This window comes from Megascapheus bottae, chromosome 15, assembly GCF_031878675.1.
Source record: "Megascapheus bottae isolate mThoBot1 chromosome 15, mThoBot2.hap1, whole genome shotgun sequence".
NCBI classification, from domain to species: Eukaryota; Metazoa; Chordata; class Mammalia; order Rodentia; family Geomyidae; genus Megascapheus; species Megascapheus bottae.
The window spans coordinates 25573871-25586577 of record NC_143523.1 but is presented as its reverse complement, the minus strand read 5'-3'; the positions used below and the strand labels follow the sequence as shown (position 1 = coordinate 25586577).

General features: G+C 36.6%; 1 protein-coding gene across 3 annotated transcripts in view; it reads left to right on the top strand.

The window, feature by feature from the left end:
* Cc2d2b (coiled-coil and C2 domain containing 2B) overlaps positions 1-12707 on the top strand; it is an 81599-nt gene that overhangs the window by 56430 nt on the left and 12462 nt on the right. For all 3 annotated transcript variants that reach the window (XM_090346170.1, XM_090346169.1, XM_090346171.1), the window contains 7 exons: positions 490-586; positions 1543-1652; positions 3399-3495; positions 8572-8670; positions 9521-9700; positions 9863-10060; positions 11195-11284. In XM_090346170.1, the coding sequence (XP_090202296.1) occupies positions 490-586; positions 1543-1652; positions 3399-3495; positions 8572-8670; positions 9521-9700; positions 9863-10060; positions 11195-11284 (871 nt within the window). The remainder of the gene's footprint in view (positions 1-489; positions 587-1542; positions 1653-3398; positions 3496-8571; positions 8671-9520; positions 9701-9862; positions 10061-11194; positions 11285-12707) is intronic.

Genomic DNA, 12707 nt, shown 5'->3' with positions numbered 1-12707 from the left:
ATAAAATCTTAATTGCTAGCTGGATGCTGGATGCACACATCTGTAATCCTAGCTCTCAAGAGATCTGAGGATTGCAGTTTGAAGCCAGCCCAGGCTAGAGAGTCTGCGAGACTCTCTTCAATAAACCACCCAAAAAAAGCAAGAGGTGGCTCTTGACTTAAGAGGTAGAGTGGTAGTCTTGAGTTAAAGGCCTAGGATCTGCCACAAAAAGAATTGCTACAGTTGCACTTTGTTTAGTTTTGATTTATATAATTTATCTTTTTTTCTCCTTTTGCTATCAGTGAAAATTTTATAATAGACTGGATCCAATTGTACTGTGATTGAGAGTTACTGTTCTAGAGTAATGATTATTACATATTTGGTTATAAACACCAACATGCTAGGAGAAATAAAACTATGAGATCCATAGCAACTAAATTATATATTTCTAGAATTATATATTTCCCTTCCAAAACTAAAGTATATATTTCTGTATTGCTTTTCCTGAAGAGCTTTGGATATGCCTACTTATTTGATATCATCCATGTCTCGTCCCAGACATAAAGAAATATTCAAATCACGTTCTTCAGAAGAGATCTTACACGAGGTAAGTATTTAAAGCTCTCATATAAATATAATATTGGTATTTGAATTGCAGCTGGCTCCTAATCTGTTTCTCCCTCTCTATTTTTTTCTACTTTCAGTTTGATTCTCATAACATAGTGAAGGTCTTTTTTTTTAAATAAAATTCAGTACTAATCATTTTATTCTCTAGTCTCAGAGTCTGTAGAAAAAGGTGCTAACTCCTTAAAATAGCCACAAAATCTCTGATATTCTTCCCAGTATATACCAATCAGACTCAGAACTTATTGCCCCACGGATAAGTCATGCTGCTTCTTGTTCTACATGGTCTCTACTAGCAGTTTTCTCTGCCCAGAATGGCCTCCACAAATTTCCATGCTACTGGCCATATTTATAAGTGCCTCACTATTTCAAAGCCTGAACTGAAGCAGCTAGGTTCTCTGTGATGTTCATTTGGTGTTCATACCAGAACTGAATCAGTTCCTCTCCTGAATAACTCTTATACCTAGAAACCATTTCACTTATTCCTCACATTTCATTATACTTACTTACTTTTCTCTGGTAGATTTCAAAACCTTTAAGACAAAGTTTACTTTATCTTTATATCCTGGTAAAGCATAGGATCAATTATGTTATATTAAAACAATGATTAGCTGCATGCCCACAGCTCAAACCTATAATTCAGAAAAATCCATAAGACTCTAACCCTCATTAAACCATCAAAAAGCAGAATAAAGATGTGGCTCAAGGATTAAAGTGCCAGCCATGATTGAATGAAAAAGCTAAATCAGAGTGTGAATCCTTACATTCAAACCTCAGCATTGACATACACACACACACGCACGCATGCACAGATCAAATATTGTTTGTGTGAAACTAAAAAAATTAAGTCATCCATTTGGTAAGAAATTTCCCACCTTAGGCCTTTATAAACCATAAAAAATATTGCAAAATTTAGTCAATGTTTGTTATGTGTTTCAGGATACAGTATATCCTTTCATTGAAATTTCTTTTCAACACACTGTGTACCAAACCACTACTGCAAGTGGATCTTATCCATGTTGGAATGAAGAAGTTAAAGTAGATTTTATGTAAGTTAGAGCCTATTTTTTCTGTAGCTCATAAAAAAGGAATACCAAATTTATTTTCTCAATAATGGAAATGGTAAAATAAGGGTTGAAGACATGGCTCAGCAGGTAGAATGCTAGCTCATGAATGAAAGCAATTGGTACCGAGTTTGAGTTGTAACCTTGAACCAAAAGAAAAAAAAAAAAGAAGATGAAAGCAGTAGGATGAATAGACTTACAAGTGAACTACTGAGAAAACTGTACAGTGTTTACATTCTTGCAACTACACCAGTGAAAGAAGCCAAGAACACACCGAGAATCTGAACAATAGAGTAGGAAGTTCAGCTACAGCAAAACTGTCTACTACTTTTTGTCACTTCTAATGTAAACCCACTAGTCCCTAGACCTTGTGACATTTTAGTGAATAAAAACCACATGCAAATGGAATAAACAATGACAGTAAATATATGTAGTAATCAGTCCTATGACCTCCTGTGGCAAAATTCAAGCAAAGTTTCAACAAAGTAAAACTCAAGATAATGGCAAAGAAAACCTGTGATTCTAGTACTTGGGGGTCAGAGGCAAGAGGTTCACAAGTTCAAGGCCACTCTGATTATATAGTGAGAAACTATCTCAAAAAAAAAAAAAACAGCCATAGAAAGACTTGAGTGGTTAAGGTACATTAAAAAAAAAACCTGCTCAAAATTAATCTTTTTTTTTTCCAGTCCTGGGCTTGAGCTCAGGGCCTGAACACTATTCTTGGACTTTCTCAAGGCTAGAGCTCTACCACTTGAGCCTCAGCACCACTTCCGGCTTTTTTTCTATATGTGGTACTGAGGAATTGAACCCGGGTCTTCATGCATGCTAGGCAAGCACTTTAACCACTAGGCCAAACTCCCAGCCCTCAAAATTAATCTTAAGGATTAAGTTCTTTCTTTTACAGATAGTGTTGTAAATATGCATTGCCTCCCCTACATTCCCTAGGCTTTTGTAAAAAAGTAAATTTAATGTATCACTTGAAAATGTAAATCATCTTCAAATTAAAATTGTTTTCTACAGTCAACCAGGATCATACCTTTTTATGATAAAAGAATTTCAAAATCCAAACACCTAGATTTTTTCTAATATACCATACCTGAGGTTACCCTATAGAACAGCTCTTATCTAACTGTTACTTAGTATTCATTGATCAAGCTCCCCCTCCCCCTCTACCCTTCTCTAGTAATCACCATTCTGATCTCAACTTCTCTGAAGTCATCTATTTTAGCTTCCACATATGAGTAAAATCAAGTAGCATTTGTCTGTGACTTGCTTACTTCACATTAGATAAACCTCTATTGGTGTATGTTTTTATCTTAAGAGAAATATGAGGTAAATTATAAAGTACATGTTAGTAAAAAGTAGCAGCCAGTCTTCAAATGATATAGCTTTCTCTATGATTATACTTTTTAAAAGAAAATAGTGGGCCTGGAGCATAGTCTAGTGGTAGAGTGCTTACTAGCATGCATAAAGCCCTGGATTCCATTCCCTGATACCACATAAATAGAAAAAGCTGAAAGTGGTGCTGTGGCTCAAATGGTAGAACACTAGTCTTGAGAAAGCCCAAGGACAGTGTTCAGGCCCTAAGTTCAAGCCCCAGGACTGGCAAAAAAAAAAAAAAAAGAAAAGAAAAATAGTACAAATAACTTATCCTTTGTGAATAATTCTCTTAGAAAAATAAATGGATTTTGAAAAAAAATTAAGCACCTAAATGTGTTTTTTTATTTGCAGCTCACCAGGACATGATTATAGCTTCTCAGGCTTATCTAAAATAAAAGAGAACATATACATTAACATTTTTGATGAAGTGATGATCGAAAAACACGAGGTAAAGTAAAATAAGTGCAATAATCAATGTTGAAATAATTCTAAGAAGATAAAACTCACCGAGTGCAGTGGCTCACAACTGTAATCCTAGCAACGCAGGAGGCTGAGATCTGAGAATCACTGTTCAAAGCCAGCTTGGGTGCTAAAGAACATGATACTCATCTCCAATTAACCTCTAGAAAATGGGAAGTGGGACTGAGGCTCAAGGCGTAGGGCAATAGCCTGAGCTGAAGAGCTCAGGGACAATGCTCAGGCCGAGGGGTAGGGTGGTAGCCTGAGTTGAAGAGCTCAGCAACAGCACCCAGACCCAGAGTTCAAGGCCCAGGACCCATTTAAAAAAAAAAAAAAAAAAAAAACCTGAGTGAAATCTAGGAACACATTTATAAATTTGTTTTTAATTCAATGCCTATGTTCATTTTTTTCTAAAAAGGATTTGAGTCAACTTGCAATAAAATCAAACTCAAGTTACTCCAAACATAAGAAGGATTATAAACCATATGAAAGAAGAGGAAAGATAATCATATCAAAAACTTAAAAGTAGATTTTTCCTTCATGATAGTAAAGAGAGAAAAATAAAAATGAGCTATAAATTTCTCATCTAATCAAAGAAGCCACTTTTATAAGAAGCTAAATTATGTCTAGGATTAAAATTCTATTTTTCTCTAATTTTTACAATCACTGAATGTCTTCCCCATATATTAGTGAAAAATCCTAACACAATGTCTAGCACTAATGCCTAGCAAGCTTGGAGATAAATGTTAGTTTACTGCATTCTGAATTTGATACTAGGAATAGAAAGAGGCATGTCCACTTTATCTACTCTCTTATGCTAGATAAATAAACGGTTTTATATATTTACCACATTCTATGCCAGTGTTAGTGGAATAAGATCAAAGTGCTCACTACTTAAAAACCAACATTAAGGAGATAAAAATTGGTAGGAAAGTTTATTTAAGGTCAGGACTAAAGAAAGCAGAATTGCCATCATACTCAGAGTTGCATCTTGGGGTAGTGATATGCAAATAGCTTTTAGAGGGAAGGTCAGGAATATAGTGAATCAGCAGGCAGACTGGATGCTGGGTGGGGTCTTAATCACCCAGGGAGTATGTCTTCTTCTCTCTGGAACATCCCATTAGACCTTGACCTAGTGGGCTTACTCCTGTAGTTCCTTTTAAGCAGACATATTTCTTTTTTGCAAGTTAAAACTTAGTAGCAGTTTACATGCTTTATGTTAGTTGGTGCACAGAGCTTAAGAATACGAATGAACATGACAAAAATCATCAAATGGGCCAGGAGTGTGACCTAGTGGTAGAATGCTTGCCTAGCATGCATAAAGCCCCGGGTTCAGTTCCTCAGTACCACAGTGGTGCTGTGGCTCAAGTGGTAAAGTGCTAGCCTTGAGAAAGCCCAAGAACAGTTCCCAGGCCCTGAGTTCAAGCCCCATGACTGGCAAAAACAATCATCAGATGTTCTGACTTCTATAATTCTAAAGAAATTATATTTAGCATCTTACCATTTATGAGACTTCAGAATTTAGAATTCTGGGGAAATGGGAAGGAAGAATAACCCTTGCCAATGGAGGGAATGAAGTGCCAAAAAACCAAACAACAACAACAAAAAAAAAAACAAAAAAACTTGGTAGAAGGGAGAGTTAAAGTAACTCCACCCAGGCAATTCCCCACAGAAGTGGTCCTGAAAGGATTAAGGCATCAGGTTAAAGAAAATGCAAGTGGTAGAGTGCTTGCCCAGCAAGCATAAGGCCTTAGGTTCAATACCTAGAACAGAAAAAAAAATTAACTTTTGATAAAGGCTGAGGTAAATGAATCTGTCAAGGAGCACTAAGTGAACCTCGATAGGGAGGGATGATTATCTAATGCTGCTATTTCTATGATAAGTGATGGATCACTACTTCTTACTTCCCACAAATCTCCCCCCACCTTTTTCTTGCTGCTGTTTGTTTGGGTTTGGATTTTCTCTGTGTGTGTGTGTGTGTGTGTGTGTGTGTGTGTGTGTGTGTGTGTGTGTATGTGTGCACATGCACGCACATGTGAGTCCTGAGATTTGAACTCAAAGCCTGAGCACTGTCCTTGAACTTTTGTTCTTAAAGGCTAGCACTCTATACTTGAGCCAGAGCTAGGCATCTGGCTTCGTGTGTGTGTGTGTGTGTGTGTGTGTGTGTGTGTGTGTGTGTTGTAGTTAATTGGAGAGAAGAGTTTCACAGACTTCCCTTCCTGGGCTGGCTTTGAACCCCAATCCTCAAAACTCAGCCTCCTGAGTGACTAAGATTACAGTGTGAGCCACTGTGCCTGGAGACAAAAAGGCTATATTTAACGCTGGGATAGCGTTAAATGGACTGAGCTCCATTTGGAGCTGGTAGAGCAGACCTGGGAAATCTTCAAACTCGGAGAACTAAAACTTCTCCTAGTCACAAAAAGAAGCTGAATGAATGCAACACTAGGGTGACAGCTTCAAAACTTCTAAAAAGAACAGAAAAAAGCACAGATGGATGGAAGGCAGAAGGGGGGGGGAAGAGAAACTATTAAGATTTTTATTTTAAATTATTAGCTGAAAATTTTTGACACTTTTGACCTGCTCTTAGTTAACTTCCTATAATTTCTGACTTTACCCAAGTGTAGCTTCTAGTTTGTTTTTTTTTTTTCTGATTTAATTTGGAAGCATTAAACTGAGTCTCTAGACCAAGGAATTCTGAAATGAAAGGACTTATTATTGAGCCATCGCAAATACTAGTCAGAAAGAACAAGTTCCGCAAGCTGCCAGCAGCAAGGCTAATCAGCAGTTAGAAATCTATCTACTGTACTTGTAAACCAAAAGCATTTCTTTTATGAAAATTTGAATTAAATTGTTTATACTGAGCCTACATTAGCTATAGATTAAAAGGAAGAATTACACAAAAGGGCAATCTTTAGGGAACAATGCCTAAGGAGAAGAAATAGTTGCTCCTGGATTGGTTGGAGTTGTAAACAGGATGTAAATGGCCACCCAGATTGATCAGAATGAGGGTTTTAACATATGTTCAATAACAAACAGCCTTTTGTTTCTGTTCAGCCTTTGGATTAACTGTTGAATCTTCACCAATTCTTCCATCCTCCAGCCACTGTAATTTAGGACATCTCAGAGTTTTTTGGTGATTTCCCTGACCTTCTATCATTTGAGCCACAGTGACACTTCTGGCTTTTTCTGAGTATTTTGTGGAGATAAGAGTCCCATGGACTTTCCTGTCTAGCTGGCTTCAAACCGTGATCCTCGGATCCTGAGTAGCTAGAATTTAGGTGTGAGCCAGCAGAGCCCGGCTGATTTTCCTGTTTTTTAAAGAGCTATTAAATTGGTTTTACTCTTCATTCTGTTTTCTAATTAATTTATTTCTGCTTGCATTTTTATTTTTCTCTTTCCAGTATTCTCAGCACTGTAATTTCTGTCCTTTGGTCACATATGTTGAATGCCTAGTTGATTGATCTCTTGCCATCTTAAAGAAACATTCTAAGACTCTGAGCTTTGCTTTAAAATCATCTTAGACTGAATTCTTCATATTTAATTACCTGTACTTTTACTGTTGTCCTATAACTTTATTATATATTCTTCTTAGATTTGAAGTTTTGAATATTGAAGTCAGGTGTGGTGACGCCTACCTGTAATCCCAGCTATGAGCCTTTTTTCTTCAATCCTGGGGACTGATCTCAAGACCTGAGCACTGTCCTTGGGCTTTCTCAAGGCTAGTGCTCCATCAGCCACTTGAGCCACAGCTTTTCTATGTATGTGGTACCTAGGAATCCAACCCGGGTCTTTATGCATGCTAGGCAAGCACTCTACCACTAGGCCACACTTTCAGCCCTTAACCTTACTTTAAAAAAAAAAAAAAAAGACGGGCACCAGTGTTTCTTCCGTGCTATCTGCTATCCTAGCTACTTTAGAGACATTCCCCAAATTCCCCAAATTTCTCCCACTTCTGACCCTTGGCTGATGAAATATATGCTGTTAAATGTGGTGTGCAGCACAGGATACTGCCAATAGGAGAGCTGGTAAGTAACAGTAAATGCTATTCCTTTTTGTATCGTATTCCTGCTGCCAATGCATATATTTCCTATAACTTAAAACTACCATTAAGCGAGAATTAGTTAGCAATAATCAGTACATATTTAAAGTAATTTGACAAATTTTCTTTCGTTAGTAACAATGTACTTGGTACTTTTCCAAAGCTGCAATTTGACAGGCTTTAACATATGTAGACGCCCATGAAAGTATTGTCACAGTGGAGGTAATGAATGTACCCATTACATTCAAAACTTTTCTCCGGCCCAGTTGTCATATCTCTCCCTTCTTTCTGCCTCCCATTCCATCTACTCTCTCACTATGATTTGTATAGACTACAAATTTATAAACATGTAATTGTTACTTTGTGTATACACGAATCAAAACATCGCATTGTAATTCACAAAAATATACATTTATATAAGCCCAAAACAGAAAGAGGATTTCCCCAGCATTTGAGAGGCCCTAGTTTTGATACCTAGTACCAGTGGTGAGGGGATGTGGAAGAGAATGATTCTTTTTTTTTTTTTTTGGCCAGTCCTGGGCTTGGGCTCAGGGCATGAGCATTGTCCTTGGGCTTTCTCAAGGCTAGACCTCTACCTACTACTTGAGCCACAGCAGCACTTCTGGTTTGTTTCCATGTATGAGGTACTGAGGAATCAAACCCAGGTCTTTGTGCATGCTAACCACTCTACCACTAGGCCAAACTCCCAGCCCGAGAAAGTTTTCTTTTAAATACTTACCTGTGAGTTCATGAAACAACACGGATCACATATTAACTACTAGAAAACTTAGTTTCAAAAATAACTTATTGGGCTGGGAGTTTGGCCTAGTGGTTAAAGTGCTTGCTTAGCATGCACGAAGACCCGGGTTCAATTCCTTGGTACCACATACATAGAAAAAAGCCGGAAATGGTGCTGAGGCTCAAGTGTTAAGAGCTCTAGCCTTGAAAAAGTCCAAGGACAGTGCTCAGGCCCTGAGCTCAAGCCCAGAACTGGCAAAAAACAAACAAACAAACTTATTTTAATAGGATCACTGCCTGGAGAGCTGCAGCAATCACTCCTACATGAAAAAGAATTGGCTTGGTTCCATCACATTCCCTTTCTCGGCTCTTCTACAACAATCTGAGGTAATAGGCAATGGTTCTTTGCTAGTCTTCATAGGATTTGACTAATGGACTTCCTATTGTCTTGGATTCAGATTCTGTGATTAGCAAATTGAAGTGTTGGAAGCCTTTGACTGTCTCTAGAACAAGGGAAGACATAAATTTACTTATTGTACCTTTGTAGTATTTACTGAGAGAGGATAGGACAGCTAGCTGTAAGTCTTAAAGCAACACCCTTGGTTGTATATAAGATCTTTATAAGACCAGATTCATGGAACCATCATATTATTTGTGTTGCCTTGTAATCATGAGTCCCACAAATCTCAGCTTGTCCACACTGTTTCTCAATAGCAGTCACAGGATGACTAGATCTTGTCTCTGTGAGATCCTCAGCATACTCTGCCATTAGATTATGTGGCAAGGATATGCCTATATGACTAGCAAAATATTTTTTAAACCAGCTTGATTTTATTTTAGGCCCTTCTACTTTGTTTACTGAGGGAGCTTAGGCAAGGTACTTGAATCTCTGAGTTAATTCCAGGTAAGGAAGATTTGAAGAATCTTCTACCCATGAGTTTACAGTCTATATGAAAAAAAGATAACATTTGAATACAATGTACTAATGCTGTTGAGGCCTTAGGTCCAGAACAGTAAGAGTAGTTTCCTAGGGCCACAGAGGGAATGGGAAGGTGTCAAGATTGCCTATTGATCATCCTAAGAAACTGATCACTTATGGCAAGTACATGTTAGTGGGAACCCAGGTACATATGTGAACCTGTGCCTTCCTATGGAAAGACTCAGCTGGGCTATAGTATATTTGACTGATGTTGCTTTTTCATCATGTATAATCTACTATATTGACACATTCTTTCAGATTACTGGAACATTTCAAGTGAACATTCCACCAGTTTTGCTTGGGTATACTTGGAGTAAGACTTACATACCTCCTAAGGAAGACTGCAATGGACAGAATTTAAAAGAATGTACCTTCTTAAATATTTTTGCTACCATTGAACCTCAGATATATGTCACCTATAATCCAAAACTAAATAAGGTAGGTTTTATACTAAATCATTTTAAAACAAATCATCAAAGAAGTATAAACTATTTTGAGACTAAGTAACAGTTTCAAAGCTGGCAAAAAGAAACATTGTCTTGACATTTCCCTATGGGAACAACATAGAAAAATGTCAAAATACTCTAAATTTGATTTTAGTTTTCAGATCAGATGGATGTTTTGCATAGAGCAGAGATTTTTAAAAAGAACTGTAAGACAGCATTTCCCAACCGAAGAATCCTAACTACTGTTTTCAATGATGAAGGGATACAGGTCTTAGTAACAAGATATATCAAGGCACTAAATCCACCTCAACAACTTCTGGATATATTTCTTCATGATTCTAATGCAACACTTGTAAGTTCCAATTATTTTTATTAATTTCATCATAGTTAAAAGGTATCTGTAAGGAATCACAGCTATTTTTGTTTATTTGGGATCAATCTAGTCAATTGGCTATCCTCAGAACATATTATTGTAAACTATAAAGTTCCCTTAGCTGGATTCTTCAAACTAAAAGCAAAAGTCTTAATTTAGATTACCTTGTAGTATGCTCTGATTCCCCATCATTGGTGTTTCTTCGTGCCTATGTACACTAACACCCAGTGTCCCAAGAGACTCTCAGATTCATTTCAGTGATTACCTTTATCCTGAAAATATCCCAGCTCCTCTATGACATACAAACCCTCAGCCTAATTTTAATTATGTTCTAAAATCTGAGTGCCAGTGATTCAATATAGAGATTCCTTTCTTGAATACTTGTTTGTTAAACACGTCATTTGAAATATGATGTAAAAATCAATGTTAATAAATTCTTTAATTAAAAAAAGAAGAAACAACATAAAAAATCTCAGCTTCTTTGCTACCTGTTAAAAATTGTAATATGCATTATATATGCTAATGTATGTATATACACTATAGCATATATTCACAAGTCTATAACAGTGTATAACAGTGGCTATTATGCATCAATTAAAATGCTAATGGTTTCTGTGTTAATTTACTATCTGTTTATCCTCCTGTCTTATATTTGAGTTTTGCCTACAGCACTTGAGGAGGAAAATGTTCATACTATAATTTCTGTTATTTGAGGCTGAATCTCTATTTCCCTTTGTACAGCTTATAAGAAAAAGAATTCTGAAAGATTTTAAACCTAAGAACAAATCAAACTTTTACTCTTCTGCCACAGCTTATCTAATTTTTAACCAATTATAAAGTATATATCTGATGTTGATATATTTTGTTAGAATATTTTAAGTTTTCATAATTTATTATAATACGGTATAATAGTTAACATGAACTCTCTGGAGTCAGGCCATTTGAGCTCAATCCCTAGAGACCACATGTAGTGTATTAGCTGAGTGACTCCAGCCAAATCTTAACTCTGTTCTTTCTGTAAAAGTAGGATAACAGCTGCTACTGTATAGCTTATAGAAGTACATACTAAATGAGAAAATGCTTGTAAAACACTGTACTTAATGATTATTCTAGGATCTTGTTGCAAGGTTTGTATCTCTGATTCCATTTATGCCTGATATATCAGATGAAAATGATGGTTTGGATATATGGATGACCTCAGAGGTAATAAATTACATTTTATAGTTCAAATGTATATTATTTTTTCTTGTGAAGCACTTACATGTGAATTTATGTAGTACTTTATTGTATGAAATGTAAAAATATTTGACAACTTTATATATTATTTTAGTTGTTTTGGTAATTTGTGGAAATAATTTATTAAAACCAAAAATTATTTTCAGTATTCCAAAAAGTAAATCATGAATACTCTGATGGGAATGTCAGGAGCATAATATTATAGTATTCTCCAGAAATCAGTATGGCTTTTCACTGTGGAGCTGGCCAGATTCTGATACCTTGGGCAAATACCCTCTCTTCCCAAAGGTGTGCCCTATTCTCCCTCAGCTGAAGTGAAAGGCTGGTTGCCAAATAAAACACAGATCATATAGTACTTGGGACATGCTTACACTAAAAACTTATTTGTTGTCTAAAATTCAAATTTAACTGGATATATAATTATAATATATAGTATATAATTATAATTATAATATATATACATATATATAATGATCCTTTCCTTCCTCTTCTAGATCCAGTCAGGGGAACTTTCTTGGCTTCATGTTCTGCTTTTACTCTCCTGATTAGATATTCTCTCCAAGCCTCTCTACAACTTCTGTCACTTCCATCTGACAGTCACATCCACCCAGTGCATACTGATATGGTCATTTCATTTATGAAAACACTAAGTGCTCTGTACTGATTGGCAAATAGTTGATGCCAGTAGCTTTCTCACTTCCTTATCTATCCCAGCTTCCTGGCCTCTTCTGGGTCTATAATGAACTGGAGAGTACATATTTCATGTGAATAGTACAGATAGTTGCTACTCAGCAACAATGAATTGTTGCCCTTTGAACATTTAGGTATATTTATTTACCAGGTCTTTGGTGGTATTGGAGTTTCAACTCTGAGACTCAAGCTTGTTATTCAGATACTCTACTACTTGAAGCCCCACTTCTGGCCTGTTCTGATTTCTGTCATTTTTCGAATAGAATCCTATATCCCCTCCTTCTGACATAGGACTATAGTCCTCCTGCCTGTACTTCCTGCATAGCTGGGATTGCAGATGTACACTGCCACACCTGGTTTACCATATGGAGGAGGATGTCTCACTAACTTTAGCCTCTTCTCTCCTGGAACCAAGGTCCTATCAACTTCTGCCTCCCAAGTAGCTAGGATTACAGGTATGAGTGAACCACCATACCTGGTGCTTTTTTTTTCCATACTGAGTTTTGAACTTAAAGCCTACCACTTGAGACAATACCAATACTACTCTGTCGGCACTGAGAATCTATTCAAAAGAAGCCAGAAATCTAACAACGTTTTGTTATTGCTGTTTAATGAAAACAAGTCTATCAGGGAGGGAAATTGGAAACAGGACATGAGAAAGGGTATCAATATTTGTGAAGTAATGTACCTTCTATCTGAC